This window comes from Quercus suber, unplaced genomic scaffold (assembly GCF_002906115.3).
Source record: "Quercus suber isolate HL8 unplaced genomic scaffold, Cork oak 2.0 scaffold_311, whole genome shotgun sequence".
Taxonomy (NCBI): Eukaryota; Viridiplantae; Streptophyta; class Magnoliopsida; order Fagales; family Fagaceae; genus Quercus; species Quercus suber.
In genome coordinates this window covers 382,580-401,242 of record NW_027069767.1, presented here as the reverse complement: position 1 = coordinate 401,242, position 18,663 = coordinate 382,580, and the positions used below count along the sequence as shown (strand labels likewise).

The 18,663-nt window shown below is 31.0% G+C and overlaps 1 protein-coding gene across 1 annotated transcript; it reads right to left on the bottom strand.

Annotated features, from left to right (window-relative positions):
* Positions 1 to 219: 219 nt before the first annotated feature.
* Positions 220 to 13,443, bottom strand: LOC112009794 (agamous-like MADS-box protein MADS2). The gene is made up of 8 exons (XM_065782721.1): positions 13,259 to 13,443; positions 4,917 to 4,995; positions 4,514 to 4,575; positions 4,197 to 4,296; positions 895 to 936; positions 769 to 810; positions 409 to 548; positions 220 to 304 (listed from the first exon to the last, which is right to left on the bottom strand). Exons 1-8 carry the CDS (start codon positions 13,441 to 13,443, stop codon positions 220 to 222), a joined length of 735 nt encoding a protein of 244 aa, XP_065638793.1.
* Positions 13,444 to 18,663: the final 5,220 nt, after the last annotated feature.

The following is an 18,663-nucleotide window of genomic DNA, read 5'->3' as shown; positions in this document are numbered from 1 at the left end:
ACAGAAACATCAAAATTACTATACATGGAAAGTTTAAATGCTCACAATTCTCTATAATCGCAAGCAAATGCCACACTGCTTCCTTGTTTTTATGAAACAGTAATTGTCTTTTTATGTCCTGCTTACAGCAACTTCCAAACATTCACTTATTGTCTTCAATGATAATTACAGGTTGCATTTAACACCGCAACCAATTTTTATTTATTATGAAGATCCAGGCTAAAGCATCCACCCAGGAATGAACCCATGGACATTATGTGCTGGAGCTCCAACATTCATCTCCTCTGAAGCTATTGGATTGTATCTGTTACCAATGAAATTTCAAAACAATATAAGAAGAATAGTATCAAGTATGGAAGGAATGATAATACTTTATGAATTACTGGATATTAAGAGGGTCAAAGGTACCCAATTTGCAGTGTGGAATTGCCTCCCAAAGGTTGAAAGAACCCCTCTGATTGAGGAGGAAGGTGGCTATATTGAATGCTCTGGCCTCCAGCTTCCCATGCTTGTCGAAGGGGAACTTGTGCATTATTGTTTTCATCCAACTGTAATTTAGAAAATATTCATGGCATGCATTATCTTTGAAAGCCTATCATATGTTAGCTAGAGTGGCAAGAGATTAAGGGAGAAGATAAACTGAGAAAAAATGTCAGCAGCATAGCTAGTCATACAAATTTCGAGTAGTTTAAATCGCCTAGTCATGACCTGTTATCTTGAGCTTACTATTTTCATATTTGCAAACAAAATTTAACATTGTATTGATACCTTCTTCCTAAGTGATCTGTTTGCCTCCACCAGCATGTGTTCCTGAACCAAAATGAGAGGCAGTATATATCAAAGGCCGGGAGACATAGAAGCACATAAAAAATAGACATGTTTTGAGACACATACCCTATTTTGAAGATCAACAAGCTGATCAAGCATATATTGAGTCTGGAAAACATGTAATAACTAGTCAGAAGATCTCATCAAATGCATTACAGAACTGTAGTATCAGAAAATGTAATTTTAGATTTGAACTGAAGAAAAGACCATTTCATCATGCACCCGATACTACCAATAAGATAAATATCTAATACAAATTACCATTTGTCCCCAAAACACACATGCTATCACGAGATGGTAAATTTGATTATATAAACATTATTTTAACACTTCTTTACACATGTGAGTCCAGATTTCCTCTTAAGTGATTCTCCTTTATATATGATACTCTACATATACAATTTTTAACTTAACAATTGGGAGGTAAAATAGAGATAATGTTGGAACTGATAATCACCTTAAATTGGGGTAAAATAGAATGGATTCAGAGTTTGAACTTAAGATTACTTGCTTTGATACCATGATAAAATTATTACTTGTTCCAAAAACTTAAACTACTAGAAAATTGTGACTTTAATCATTTAACAATTATCTAACAAAATATAAAATCTAGTCGTTTAGGTTCACACAATGCCGACAAGAAACAGAAACTGGCCAGGGTTACATTCGAGTCCAAACCAAGCAGAACAGGCTGCCATGAGCCATCTATTCAAATCACTCAACCAAGCTGCTCAAAATGAGGTTGGTGAAGAGCAAGTAGTACAGACAAGTTTTGTAATTAACTCTACCTAAAATGTTTTCCTATTGTGGTTCAACAAAAAATTGACACTCAGTTGCTCACTAAAGCAAGTCTTATGTGACCAACGCAACAGAAAAGGAAGTCAAAACAATGTCAGTAAAGGGAAAGATGTCCTTATTGAATTTGGTTTTATAAGGACAAAAACAAGATTGTCAAGGTTTATGGAAAGGATAAACTGGCCTGTCACATGACCCTGGCTTTATACCAGCTTCAACCTAACTCACTTTTGCCAAAATTCATGGAAACTTTTAGCTAAGAGCCTATGCCGAAGCTTTGGTGTAAATTAATTTAGGACCAAGATTTGCCAGTATAAGCCTTGGTTATTTTTGCAATCTCACTTGCATAAGAGCTTTAAGTTTGATGTATGACAGAATAAAAGTCAGTTTTTATTATTTGTTAACTCTTTATTATATATTTTTATGTAATTTTCATATACTTAGATATTATTTGTTTATTTCCTTATCTGTAACAGTATTAGGGTGCATAGGAAGAATTTAATTACAATCAATTTAGAAGTTCTTTTACTTGGTAAAAAAGTTTTGAAGTCTATATAGTTAGCCTTCACAATGTAATATGAAAATCATTATCAACAAATTAAATGTCTTCTGAGGCTTTTTCTATTATTCTTCTTTGTGAACTTAAACCTTAAACATTTAAAGATTGTGTCAAGTTAAAATGAGTTTTATCCCCTTCATAGAAATCTGAAAGTGTACAAATTGCCACATTATTAAAAGATTTAAATAACGTAGCAAACTACATATCTTTAGATTCTTAAAATCTAAATTAAATCATAAGAGTATTCGCATTAACTTGTATAAAAATTTATATTTATTTTAGGATAACATACTTTTTCTATTTTACTTAACTACTTTTTAAAAGTATTCACATCAAATGATCAATTCTAAACTCTATTTCATTAAAATATCAAATTTTAAATTGAACTGTAAGAACATTCACAATAGACAAAATGGACCATTTTTAAAATGAAGAGTAGCTCTTATGGTGCAATAATGTTATTAGTGAAAAATGTTAGGTTCTAAATATTTAGGATTAAATGTTTAGGTTCTAATTTTATGTATTTTGGCAAGATTCAAGAACATTCAAGCTGAAGAAAGAAGAATTCAAAAACTGCAAGGCTCGACCAATCGTGTCCTTCGACCGATTGAGACATGGATCTGTTGAGTTTCAAAAAAGGTCCAAAAGCCCGTGAAACGTTTAGGGTTTGAGTCCAACATTGTTAGATATAAAATAAAAACTCTAATACACATTTTTCAAGAATTGTGAGTTACTCCTGTGAGGTTCTGTAACCTTTTAACTCAACAAGCATTTACTAGATATTAGATTGATATTGCATGAACCAATGAAAATAAGTTGCTGCAACAAGATCAACTATTGTTGATGATCTAAAGCTTTGAGTGAAGATTTCAAAGTCACAAACAAGAATGTGTGTGTGCAACAAATTTAGAATAAAAGAGCCCGTAGATTCGGAATTGCGTGTGGTTGTGTGAGTAAGTACAACAAGAGGTAGCATTATATTTAGAGTTAAATCTATTGTAAAAACTTCCATTCTATTTAATGAATTGTTGTCTTGTGGATTGTTTAGGCTAAATCCTCTCCAGATTTTTTTACCTTGAAACTGGATAGTTTCATTGGTTTTTCTAAGTCATCATATCGCTAGTGTTCTTTACTTTTTTGTTGTATATGATATGATTTATTATTTTTTAACCTAAATTTTCATAATTGACCTAAGTAACAACTTGGCTTACTTGGCTATTATATTAAGTTAAACAAACCCTGTTTTACAGGGGTGTAAAATCCATCAAAGTAGTTGGTGAAAATGTATGAAAGGACTAATGTCAGGCTTTGTTCTCTTTAGATCCAATTGGTTAAAGATGCACTTCCACTTGTCATAGCATGCGCCACTCACACGACAACATGATTTTAAATCTTACTAAAACGAATGTCCAAATATGGATATATATATATATATATTAATTGATAAGTTTACATACATATTCTATGGGTCTTGAATCACCAAATTACTTTTTACCTAGGATTTACGAGGGCAAAAGATACCAGCTTAGCTAGAGTTCATCGGCCCACTTGTAAGGAAATTTTTTAAACTGAAACTCTTAGTAAATTTGACACATGACGGTGCACTTGTGAGTTGTGACTTCAATATGTGCATCAGCCCATCAGTAACTTTGATAGACAAGATGGTAATTTATTAACTGGCTGAATACATGAGCTTTATATTGTTACAGAAATTCTTTACCTTAGTTGACCTAATTTGGTTCAAGGATGTCTCCAGTTGATGCTCAAGTTGCTCCAGCTCCTTTGTGTTTAATGAGCCCAATTCTTCCCCAAGGAGATTTCTACAACGTTCAAGATCAAGAATTCAAAATAAATTCTACTCAATCTTGCTGCTTGTACAGATTGTTTGGTAAGCAAATATCAACACATAACTTGCAGTTATGTGCATCAGCCCATCAGTAACTTTGATAGACAAGATGGTAATTTATTAACTGGCTGAATACATGAGCTTTATATTGTTACAGAAATTCTTTACCTTAGTTGACCTAATTTGGTTCAAGGATGTCTCCAGTTGATGCTCAAGTTGCTCCAGCTCCTTTGTGTTTAATGAGCCCAATTCTTCCCCAAGGAGATTTCTACAACGTTCAAGATCAAGAATTCAAAATAAATTCTACTCAATCTTGCTGCTTGTACAGATTGTTTGGTAAGCAAATATCAACACATAACTTGCAGCTTAAGTTGAACAAAATTTTTTTCTTTGGGTTTGTAAATTGGGCACACTCAAAAGAATAATATCCAAGTAACACAATAAAAGGCATTAATCAATCTGCACAATTAACGACTGTAGATTACCTCTGAGCTCGCTGTAGAACCTCAACTTTTGCTTTTAGCCTCAAATATTCCTGGTAGCTGCTCTGCTTAGGAACATAATGAACATAATCAAGTTTTGTCATGACAAGCAAAATTGCTCCAAAAGAACATACATATGGGCCAAATGTCACATTGAATATGCATAAAAACTCATGTAAATAGCGTGCGTAAAATATGATAATTTTTGGATAAAAATGTCTTATTATGGAAAAATTATCATAAGAGACTGTCTCATGGAGCCTTCCTCTCATAATATGTAAGTCTCACAGGTGTGTGGAGTCCACCAAATATAAGTGGCATTCTATAAAACAATATCATGTGTATAATCCATATATTGACGATGTCATCTTTAGTATGAGAGGCATGAGAGAAAACTTCAAGCTACCTGAGTCTCATTGATTGGTCGGCTGGCTTCCAATGCACTATAACTGCACTTTTGGTACTTTTCAAGTGTTTTCAACATGCTAAGGTGCAAGGGCAAAATAATCAGAATGAGTCCATTTCTTTAACAGCTAGCTAAAATTTCAAATACTACAATATATAAATGAAATAAAAATACCATTTAATTACTACATCGTTAAAGCAAGACGCTCAATATGTGTGTGTATTTATAATAAAATTGGAGTAAGAAGAATGAACTTTGTGAATAGTTATAAAGTAATTAATCAAGATGCAGTATAAACTTTGGTATAAGAAGATGTTATCCTTTACCACGTCCAGTCATCCACACAACTATTACATTATAAAAATGTTGAAAACTTATTATGAACCACTAAAAATCCCATTACTAAATCCCCATCACATGTCTTTCATCATGATTTGTATACATATGATATGAGGTAAGATAAGGAAATTGTGAGCTTCCAACTGCACGTTGCACTGCAACCAATTGCATGCCACCATGCTGAGATTTTTTGAAGAAAAAAAAAGTAAGAAACAATAAAATAAAACTATGAAAGATAATATATATATATATATATATATATATTAGATGAAAGAAAAGATTATCAATATCATCAGTAAACCACAACTCTATTTTTAGTTTTAGTTTTTTTATAGGAAGATTGTGAATTCTTTATTCATGACAAGTAAGATGGATTACATCATGAGCCAAAGCTTGCTCAATACCTCAACTCTAAATTTGGGAGGAACTTTTACTCCAAAAATAAAGAAAATAAAAATTCAGAGAAAATCACAGCAAAAAATCCTAGACATCATTTATTATATTATACACTTCATTATATTTATCATCACAAATATAATGCGACCACTGTCTAAATATATATATACACACACAAAATAGTACCACTAACAACAAAGTTAGATTATCTAATGTTCAAAAAGAAAAATTACACCAACCTGTCATTCCTTCTTTTTTTTCATTCACTCAAATATCTAGCATAACTCATGTGCTCATTTAGTTAATATTGAGTTCTTGAATCAGTATAACTAAAATCTGGCGAAGCTTCCGACAAGTACCACACATGAAAAATCTAAACTTCAATCTTATTATACAAATCTAGCTTCCTGTCAACATATATACATTGTTACCTTTGAGGGTGAAGTTTAACTCGTGTAAAATAGATCTATTCTTAAGCTTTAAAGGGATGAGTTAAGAATTTTTAGTTTAGCAAATTGATATTGTGGGGGGTGGAAACTCCAACGTATGTATTAAGCTTAAGGCCCTATTTGAAAGTCACTGTGTGTCCGAAGAGGCGAAAATAGTTGAAAAGGAGTCCGCATGAAAGAAAGATACCTGGAAATGAAGGGGATCAGTCCAAAGAGAGTACCAGTATTCCGAAAAGATCATTCTCCTCGGATGTAAAGATTCTTGGTCAAGCAAATATCTGGGGGGTTCGAATGATCTTACTAATGACTTCAGTGATCTGGATAAGATTTAAACATGCCTGGAGATAAGAAGAACGGAGAAATATCTAAAAAGAAAAACTACCACCACCGCATTAAATGCACTGCATCTGCTTTTCTGACCGCATTAATGTGGAGAAGACCCCTGAACAGTGTCAATCCAGCTACCACCACTCACAGAAAGCTAAGGAAGAGATCTGACGTGACACATACTCAAGTGGACACTTAGATGAAGAACAAGTGGACGATGAAGATGGTGAGGAAGGATGCTATATAAAAGAAAAGCCTCTGGAGGAGAAGGAGGACGGTTTTTTTAGAGTTGTATTGATTTTTCATTCAATAATATTCCTCTTCGGACATCAAATTAAAAGACTTTGAAGTGTGTTTTTTATATCAGTTCCTTCTTAAACACCATAGTTAACTATTGTTTAGTCCACAATCATCCTAGCTCTTTCACCCATTCTCTACAAATTCATTGTTCTGGGTTCATTGAGCTCATAATTCAAACCTTTTTGGCTTGGGCTACAAAACCAGACCCTACAGATATCTATCTAGTTTAGCACCAAAATCAAAACTATACATATTATCAAAAAGAAAATTTAAAACTACGATATCATTAATGGCTAATAAACAAATAAGGGCACGACATCATACTTAATGCATAAGTTGAACAAAACTATCATACATCATTTAAGAAGAAAGAAAATCTTATACTATATGAAAGCCACCAACATCTTCTACCATTTAAGAAATAAATCTTAAGAAAAGAAGTATGATTATTTAAGGTATTGATTTGTTAGAAATTGTCTTAAATTTCTAATTTAACTTGGTTTGGGTTTTTCTTAAAGTGGAAGGAAAGTCTATTATTTGTTAAAGAACTAACCAAGTATTCCTTCTCCACTAAAAATTGTATTTTTAGTTAACTAAAGAAATAGATATTGAAGTCTTATAAATAGACAGTAATATAAATGTAGTTCGATTTAGCCAAGAGTATTTGCATATAGGGAGATGTGAGGACTCGTAGAAGAGTGTGGAGTGAGTTCCTTTGAAAAGTAACAAGTGTTTGTCTATTGTTTAAGTGAGACAAGACCGTTTGTGTATTGATATTTTAGAGTGCTATCGAATTAGTTTGCGAGAGTTTTAAAGTTATTTTATAAATTGAAAGTGCATTTTGATTAAACACTTTTTAACCTTCTTGATATGGTGAATTCATCCTCTACATCCTGTGAATATTAGCTATTATCAAACCATATAAAAATTTCATGTTCATCTCTTGAGTGAGGTTGTATCTATTTTTCTTTCTACTCATCTTTGTTTCTATTGTTTGCTTGTTAGATATTCTCAAGCTCATTATAGTATTCACAATCAAGTGTGTAAGAATTCTATTTGTAGGCTCTTTTGTGCAACATGAGATACCTTAACCATAAAGTGTTGAGTGTGTATTAACTTTGTGTATCTTATAAACTGCATTTCACCTCATGCTCCAGGATAGCAAACTGTCATCCTGTCTTACGTTCTTTAAAACATTTTCCACTGAACCAGTACCTTCATGGATCTTTGAACAAGTTCAATATATTATGTATATCAATAGAATCATAAAAAGCTCAGCGATATGAATCTTTTATAATTCATTCTTTTACAAAAACGCTTTTATGAAGTAAGATTTAATATTTATGTTTTATTCTTGTCTACGTTAATATTAATTGAGACTTTTAGAGTACAATGGGCTACATCATAAATAAATTATATAATAATGAGCTTGAGTTTTTTAGAGCACAATGAGCTTGAGAATGCAATGGGCTATATCATAAATATAGTATAAGAAGAAAATGTTTTTCATGTTTTCAGCTGTTTATAGTGACCTAAAATTCTGGTCTATTGAAAATATCTTTGGTTGACCAAGAAAATATGAACATTCTTTTTAATTCCATGCAAAAGTAGTATTTTTTTTATAATAAAAATCATACGAGCTAAATGCCTAAAAATTCTTTTCGGAGCAAATTCAAGAATACAACCAAATGCTAGAAAAACAAACAAGACTCAATCCACTACTATACGACCAATTGTGTTTTATTTAACTGAATATTGGACTATTAAGAAGCAGTCTATTCATAAAATGAGTATATCTGAAATGAGAATACTAAGATGGATAGGTGAAAATACACAAAAAGAGGGTTCAAAATAATGAAATTTGCCTAATGATAGGAGTAGTCCCTATTGATGAAAAGATAAGAAAAGTTACTTAAAATAGTTTGGTCATGTGTAGATGAGAACAACTTATGCACCAATAAAAAAGAATGAGTTTATCCAAGTTGAGGAAATGAAAAAAGATAGGGGAAGACCAAAAATCACATTAGTTGATATAATAAAAAATGACATATCAATTAAGAGAGTAACAAAAAATATAACATTAGATAAAGCAGAATGAAGACAAAAAATATATATGACCAAACCCTAAATAATATATTGAGGATCTATAACCGACTCCTAAATTTTAGGACTAAGACTTTGTTTGTTGTTTTTGTTGTTGTTGTTGTTAAATTATTCATATAGTAAAAGAAGTTCATTAAAGCCTGTAATAATTTAACTTTCTAAATCTCCATTTATTTAACTATTTTTTTATTGGGCTTTATTCTTCTTCAATGCTAAGGCTTCCTCTAATTTGAAATACAAATTTAAGCTAAAACTGGTGACCCCTTACTCCTTAGACCTTGGAGTTCTTAAGAATTCAAACTAAACAATCATTGATGAATAAATTTATTCCTATAAAACTTGCAGCATTGCCTCATAGAAAAACTATTTTAATTTTTTTTTTAAATTCTTTTATGATAAAGATATAAGAATTAACTTTTGTTCTTGTCTAAGTTAATATTAACTAAGTTAGTTCTTGATCTCGTTTCGCAATGGTAGTTGTTATTAATTATCATATAAGAATTTCAACATCTGCAAATTTAACTTGGGTTTGAATTTCCTAAAATATTTTAAGGTGATATTTTGAACATATTCATAATATCTCACACCCTGAGATTTAGAACTTGTCATGTCAAAGTTTTTTTTTTTTTTTTTTTTTTTACCTTAACCATAAAGTGTTGAGTGTGTATTAACTTTGTGTATCTTATAAACTGCATTTCACCTCATGCTCCAGGATAGCAAACTGTCATCCTGTCTTACGTTCTTTAAAACATTTTCCACTGAACCAGTACCTTCATGGATCTTTGAACAAGTTCAATATATTATGTATATCAATAGAATCATAAAAAGCTCAGCGATATGAATCTTTTATAATTCATTCTTTTACAAAAACGCTTTTATGAAGTAAGATTTAATATTTATGTTTTATTCTTGTCTACGTTAATATTAATTGAGAATTTTAGAGTACAATGGGCTACATCATAAATAAATTATATAATAATGAGCTTGAGTTTTTTAGAGCACAATGAGCTTGAGAATGCAATGGGCTATATCATAAATATAGTATAAGAAGAAAATGTTTTTCATGTTTTCAGCTGTTTATAGTGACCTAAAATTCTGGTCTATTGAAAATATCTTTGGTTGACCAAGAAAATATGAACATTCTTTTTAATTCCATGCAAAAGTAGTATTTTTTTTTTAATAAAAATCATACGAGCTAAATGCCTAAAAATTCTTTTCGGAGCAAATTCAAGAATACAACCAAATGCTAGAAAAACAAACAAGACTCAATCCACTACTATACGACCAATTATGTTTTATTTAACTGAATATTGGACTATTAAGAAGCAGTCTATTCATAAAATGAATATATCTGACATGAGAATACTAAGATGGATAGGTGAAAATACACAAAAAGAGGGTTCAAAATAATGAAATTTGCCTAATCATAGGAGTAGTCCCTATTGATGAAAAGATAAGAAAAGTTACTTAAAATAGTTTGGTCATGTGTAGATGAGAACAACTTATGCACTAATAAAAAAGAATGAGTTTATCCAAGTTGAGGAAATAAAAAAGGATAGGGGAAGACCAAAAATCACATTAGTTGATATAATAAAAAATGACATATCAATTAAGAGAGTAACAAAAAATATAACATTAGATAAAGCAGAATGAAGACAAAAAATATATATGACCAAACCCTAAATAATATATTGAGGATCTATAACCGACTCCTAAATTTTAGGACTAGGACTTTGTTTGTTGTTTTTGTTGTTGTTGTTGTTAAATTATTCATATAGTAAAAGAAGTTCATTAAAGCCTGTAATAATTTAACTTTCTAAATCTCCATTTATTTAACTATTTTTTTATTGGGCTTTATTCTTCTTCAATGCTAAGGCTTCCTCTAATTTGAAATACAAATTTAAGCTAAAACTGGTGACCCCTTACTCCTTAGACCTTGGAGTTCTTAAGAATTCAAACTAAACAATCATTGATGAATAAATTTATTCCTATAAAACTAGCAGCATTGCCTCATAGAAAAACTATTTTAATTTTTTTTTTTAAATTCTTTTATGATAAAGATATAAGAATTAACTTTTGTTCTCGTCTAAGTTAATATTAACTAAGTTAGTTCTTGATCTCGTTTCGCAATGGCAATTGTTATTAATTATCATATAAGAATTTCAACATCTGCAAATTTAACTTGGGTTTGAATTTCCTAAAATATTTTAAGGTGATATTTTGAACATATTCATAATATCTCACACCTTGAGATTTAGAACTTGTCATGTCAAAGTTTTTTTTTTTTTTTGGCGAATACTAAGTATTTTAATGCACACACAAGTTAAAAGAACCTTTAATAGGAAATTTCAAATAGAGAGGATCTTAATACTTTCCATTCACATATTGTGTTATGTTGTCACTTAACTTCTTAAAAAGTTGCCAAAAATCTTGTAGTGCAAATAGTTTGCATCTCTTGGTTTTCTTAATTGAGACATCCAGGATTCAATCCCCCCTCTCCCAACTATCAAATTATAAAATAAAATAAAATAACTTCTTAAAAAGCTTTTCTCATCATTTTTCATTCTTTCTTCAATTTGCTATTACAATAATTTAATAGGATTTATCCAAGAAACTACTTATAGCAACAAAAAGTGACATTTATTTCAAGACAACCTTTCTCACAAAAAGTAAATTCCAAAACTTTACTTTCATTTGAGATTTAAGAAAGAAAATACTCAAGAAAACTTCTTTTAATTTTTATTTTTACAATTCTATAGTTGGAAAATGGAGGATTTAAATCTTAAATATCTTTTTAATAAACATTATGAAGTGACAACAAATTAAGGTACAACACTCTTGACAATGTTTCAAAAGACTTTTTTATTTTTTTGAGAAATTATACCCCAGAAAACTTGAAACAAACCTAGTTTTAAAGTAGACAAATTTTTTATGACCTTTTCTTCTTAAACCTTTAACAGATTCATTGCCATATATCTCCAACATACTTGGAAAGCGAGCCTCATGTGATTATTTTTTTTTTTTCCCCTTTTTTCTAGTTTCTTTTTAATTTGAAAAATAAAATATCTTTAGTGACCTCATTACCTATAGCTAGGTTCGTGCTATACGATCAGATGGAAGGATGACAATAGCATTATAATATGCATAAAACTCCAAAGTTCAATAGCACAAAAAAGGCAATCTTTATTTTCTCAACCAAAAAAAAAGGGAAAATCGTTAAACACCAAAAATGTAACTTAATAGCTCTTTTGTGTTAGAATGATTACTATTATATCATGAAAATATATGCATACACACACAGCAGCAGTCAAATTCCTCTTTTCTTTTCTTTTTTTAATTGTAATTCTAAGTCTTCAAGTTAAAAATTGTGGATATGGTTTTTTGAGATTTGGATTTAAGTCTAAAGTTATTTGAAGAGTACAATTAATATTGGAAAAATAAAAACTAAAGTTAGCTTTATCAGCTCCTTAAAAAAAAAAAATAATAATAATAATATTGCACATCAAATTAAACGATTCTACACTGGTTACAAGGGTTGTTTAATTTGCAACTTTAAAAGCAAACAGACAGCCTTGTATCTCAATAAAAAATTATTTAGCTGCACCACAAAGTGCAGCATACTTACACATCAAACGTCACATCCCTGGCACCGAATCATAACAGTAAACCAGTGCTGTTAATGGTTACTTATATAGTCTAAATAATGATTATTCAGTTAAGTTACTCCTGCTTAATTTATTCTTCAAAATCAATAAGTTAAACAGCTTAATAAATTTAAAGGTTGGAAACAACCCTAGTTATTGAACTTGATAAGAACAAGTTCAATCTGAGAATCAACTGATCATTTCCATTAGGGCCACTACTGATCCGATTTCTTTTTGAGAGAAAGATAACAAAGAGGGATTCACATCTTCACTGAAAAGGGTCTTGTGGATCTGTGAATTATTGAAGTAATCCCCTACTAAAAGCTCAAAAGATGCTTTGCTAGTATATAAATTTTTTTACTAAAATATTATAATACAAGAGAAGATAGTATATGGAACAAAAAAAGCTTAGATCTTCAAAAGAGAAAATCATAAAAAACTCAACTTTCACTTGAATGCAAAATCAATCAAAGCTGACACAGAAAAACAGATCAAAACCTAAGCCAATCAATTCAATAAAATCAAAAAAGAGATAGGGTCTAGGGGAAGAGAAGGACAAGTATCCATAATATCATCAAGCTGCACCATGGCAATATCTAACTTCATATAAACCACAGATCTTGCAAAAAAACAGGTCACATACACCCATTAAGCATACAAAATCCAAAGTTGAGAAATATACACATACAAACATATATATATAAACATATATCATATATACATAAACAAATATATATGTATATATATTTATTTAGAGAGAGAGGGAGAAAAAAAGAAGTTATACCTAGGACTGCTACAGAACTCATAGAGCTTGCCACGGTTGGAGAAAACGATGAGAGCAACCTCAGCATCACAGAGAACTGAGAGTTCATAAGCCTTCTTGAGCAGCCCATTTCTTCTCTTAGCAAATGTCACCTGCCTGTTGATTTTGTTTTCTATCCTCTTAAGCTCAACTCTTCCTCTCCCCATGATCTCTTTTTTTTTTTTTTTTGCTTACAAACTAAGACTAAAGAACTCTCCCTCTTTCTTTCTAGTCTTGGTTAAAGGATGAACTAACTTTCATAAATAGTCTGTTTGTTTAGGGTACAAATGGGATAAAAAAAGTAACAGTGAGAGAAATGGAAACCCTGAGAAAGGTTGTCCAAGTGTTTTTTTTTTTAATGTTTACTTCTGATTTTATCTTTGTACTGTTCTTGTATACATGAGTATCTACAGGCGGGTTTTGATTCGTTACACATTATTACATCCCATGTTTCTTACTGTGTCATCTAGATACACAACTGACATGTATTTAACCACAAAAAAAAAATATATTAAATTAAATCTTATTATCAATTTACTAGGTAATGACTAGGTTACTTTGTAATGTCTATTGGATGTCAACACCAACCTTAAAAGTCACATACTTTTGGTTCCACACGTGTCGACTTCTCAGTAGTGGATCTTTTATAAGGTCTTAATTATATATTTTCCCTTTGAAGATACTGAATGCCAACCTTTGTTCTTTCTTTATCTTGTTTTCTTCCTTTTTTTTTTTTTTTTTTTTTTTTTTTTTTTAATTTCATTTTTAGGGTCAATAATTTAATGACTTTATTATCTTTTTTTTTTTTATGCCTCAAAAACGTCTCAATAAACCCAAGTGAGGATAAAATTTTCTGGATCCCAAACTCTTTTAGGAATTTCTCTACAAAATCTGAATATCAAATAATGCAATTCTTAAGAAATTGTGAGAAAACTCTTTGAAAGGAAAGATTAGAAATGTATGGAAAAATTGACAATTTAAGAAAGATAAACTGTTCTTGATGATGCATAAGTTTGATGACCTAATGGAAGATCTCCCATACATATTATAAGACGACTGGCAAGACAAGAAAATAAGCCCCGATATCATATTTGAACGTCGATCATATAAATGTAAAAGGAATCCACAAATCTTCCACATGAGGATCAAGCATATTTATCAACTACAATCAAGGGCTAAAGATTAGCCATCAATGCACAATAATTAGAGGATTCATTCTGAAAGCTCAATATTCTAAAAGAACTAAAACTTGTTTAGATCCCCAATTTTAATTGTGGCTTCATTAATTTTAAGCTTAACACACTTAATGCAAAATATACATGATTAACAAATTAATTAATCAAAGCACTCAACAATTGCATGGATGAACAAATTAGTGCAAAGCAAATATGTAAAAGGCAGTAAGGAAAAGAGACTCAAACTCAAGATAACATGACGATGTGTTATCGAAGAGGAAAACCGAAAAACTTGGTGTAGAAAGCTCTTTGCGACCCTTCAAGCCAAAATGATTCACTAGTGAATAAGTTGAAGTACAAGGATACCAAAAAGATCCTCCAAGTCTAATCTATCCAAAGTACTTGAGCCCTTCAAGTTTTAGCTACCAACGGACTTCTCACAGTCTTGTCTTCATTAGCTTCTTAGATCCCGCAATACCACCCCATTACACCACCAAGCCTCACCGAATTATCTTGGCAAAGACCCAATGCTTCTCAAGCTCCAAAACACTCTCTATACTCTAAATGGGTGTGGGTTATATTTGGGTACAAATCTCCTCTCAAGGTATAACAATGGGAGACGGGAATGAGAAGAGAATATAAAGGAATTCTCACTTAAGGATGAGTAACTCTCTCTAAAATGGTGGGTGTTGTAGAAACCTCTTTAGGGTTTTCTTCTGAATAGCCTCCTCACAATTTTGTGGGTAATGAGGGTATATATAGTATGGGTGAAGGGTATAAGAATCACACTTAAAATCTCAATTGTTAATTCATCTCACGAGTCATCTCGCGAGTTGGCCAAGTCGCGAGATACTTGTGAGATGCACTGACTCTTGAACTTCCATATGTGCTTCTTACATGGCCTTTCATGGGTGCTACAGTCTCGAGCCAAGTCATGAGATCAACTTCTTGAACAATCTTAACCAACCTAATATTAAATCCATTACAATTAAAACTCACAAAATACAAGGAAATAAATTAATGAAATTACAACACTTTTTGTTATGGAATAAAGTCAACATAAATGTTATATGAAAAAACATAACTTAACACATTCAACCCCATTAATTATGAGAGAAACCCAAATCTCTATTCACTGAAAGTATAGAGAAACTATCTTGACTTGATTGTCAGAGGATCTTAGAGTCAACACCACACTAGTGTCACCTAGTTCTTATGTTGTTCCTTTGTAACCTGCATAATCTACCATGCAATCTTTAGTTCCAATAGAAGATTGCAAGGTAGATCATTCTAACAATGTCAAAACTCCAGAAAAGAATACATATATAAGACACATAATGAATCTTGGGAAAAAATTGCCAAATGTCCTTTTTGGAAAAAAAAAAAATAGCAGCTCTTTGCCCTATTTCCCAAACTAATTAGGGAAATGTCTTTCTTTTGAAATTCGATTTGTAATAAATCGAGTTAGGCCCTATAACAGCATTTTTAAGAATTATATAGTGACGTTTTTAGGACTTATAGTGGCGTTTTGTAACTCAACATGAAAATAAAATAAAATAAATTTCCTACAACTAGATTTCACGGAGGTCCTGTTACAAAACGCCATTATAGCCTATAGGTCCTTTGTTATAGGGCTCCAGAATTTTTTTTTTTTTTTAACTCGATTTATCACAAATCGAGTAACAAAAGAGAGGCATTTCCTTAATTAATTTGGAAAATGGGGCAAAGAGTTGCTATTTTTGCCTGAAAAGGGCATTTGGCGATTTTGTCCATGCATCTTGTGTGGAGATAGGGAAGGAAAACTTGAGCAACTATTAATATATTTCCCAATAACTAGAATCATATAGGCCTAGTCATCTTGGCCTAGTACTAGATTCTTTGAAATAAACTTCAATTCCATTTCAAAAGTGAGTTGGAGTGATCGTCAACCCAACAAACAGTCAAAGGATGTTGAAAGGTGAGACGAAAACTTCATGCTTTTTGAATCAATGGGTTGTAATACTTTTTTTAGGACAAGAAACAAAATCAGGGACAAGAACAAAGGGAATTGCTAGACCGCATACATTTAATCTCCCCAATTAATATAATTTACACTGACCACTTAATTTTGTTGATAATTTTCTGGTGAAGACAAAGCAAGAAGTTGTGAATGGGACGAATATGATTGTGAAGCAAAACCCCTTAAAAGCCAAAGCTCAAGCAGCCTTATTTGCAATCTCAAAAGCTAAAGAATTGGGTTATAAATTATTCTTTTGTGAAGGAGGTGAGATGAATGTGATTCCCCAACTTCAAAAGTACATTGTTGAAAGGTGAGACGAAAACTTCATGCTTTTTGAATCAATGGGTTGTAATACTTTTTTTAGGACAAGAAACAAAATCAGGGACAAGAACAAAGGGAATTGCTAGACCGCATACATTTAATCTCCCCAATTAATATAATTTACACTGACCACTTAATTTTGTTGATAATTTTCTGGTGAAGACAAAGCAAGAAGTTGTGAATGGGACGAATATGATTGTGAAGCAAAACCCCTTAAAAGCCAAAGCTCAAGCAGCCTTATTTGCAATCTCAAAAGCTAAAGAATTGGGTTATAAATTATTCTTTTGTGAAGGAGGTGAGATGAATGTGATTCCCCAACTTCAAAAGTACACTTCCAAACCCCACTAGGTTATTGACATTTTAATTACAAAAGCTAGATTTTTTTCTTTTTTTTTTTCTTTTTTTTTTCTTTTTTTTTTTCTGATTGGTTTGTAACCCATATACTTTTGAATAAGCTAATTTTTTTACCCATAATATTGCTAAATGGTTTCTTTTGTCAAACTAGAATAGATTGATCCTCATCTCCTCTATCCCCTATTTTTGTTTTTTCCTGTAGGAAAGAGATAGATTAATATCAGTTCCTGTATTTTGGATGGTTCTTCCCTTGTAAAATACAATGTAAAGATCGCTATCTTTAAAGTAATATGAATTTATAAGGGGAAATTATACTTTATTCTTCTAAATTATACATCTTTTACACATTTCCTCCTAAATTATGAGAATGCACACTTTACTCCCCTAAATTATACCCCACTTTACATTTATCTCTCTAAACTATGAGAATGCACGATTTACATTCCTAAAATATGACCCCTTTTACACTTACCCTATAAATTATGTGAATGTACACTTACAGCCCTAAACCAAGAATGGAGTAAAGAATTTTTGTTTGGAGTAACCAAGTTGTAGCACTAATATATTTATCAAGACAGCTCTGCACACACACACACACACTATTATATATACACACACCCAACAAAAACAAAAACAAAAAAGAGTTTAGTATTTTCAAGCAAAATTATGTTTGATGGCAATCTTTCATAAAATAAAATTCCTTTTTACCATTTTCATAGTGAAATTCTTAAAAGGTTTCATTTTCAATACAAATTATCAAATTTTATACTAAGGTAAGTACAAAAATTTTCAATTGAACTAAATAAATTTTCAAAAACATGAATAATCTAAAACTTTGAGGAATAAGTTATGCTCCAAACATATTTAAAGCTATCTTACTCTAACTCATTATGTGGCAACTAAAGATATATTTCATGTGTAGTTTTAATGACAAGATTTTTTTTTTAATGAGTCAATGACTTATTAATTGCCACATAACATGTTGAAAAAGATAAATCTAAACATGTTTGGTGTCAAACTTTATCAAATATTTAATAGATATAAGATCATATTTTACAATAAAAAATAAAATTGCAAAAAATAAAATTATGTCTTTATAATTGGACTAATTCAAATATTTGGGGGGAGGGGGGGGGGGGGCGCGGGCAACTCTTATTTTTGTAGGCTAAATTTTGAAAACATTAAAATAATTATATATTTTAGAAAATTTTCAAAATTTTGGGGGCCATGGCAATTCCTGTTAGATACGATTACCCTTGTTCAAAACGAGTTTGCTGTCGGATTACACGCAATTCCTGTTAGATACGATTCATCCACCAACTAAGGACAACAATTGGCACCTTTTGAAATAAGAAATTAAAAAAAAAAAAAGTTTCCATTTGCACTCTGTAAAATAGTTATATTTTAAAAGTTAGTTATTTCTCTATGGAAAAAATAACCTTTTATGGATTATGATTCATTATATCTCATCTTAGCAAAATAAAATGATCATCGTTTGATTTTGAACACACATGTCCATTATTTCTTTCTCTTATTTG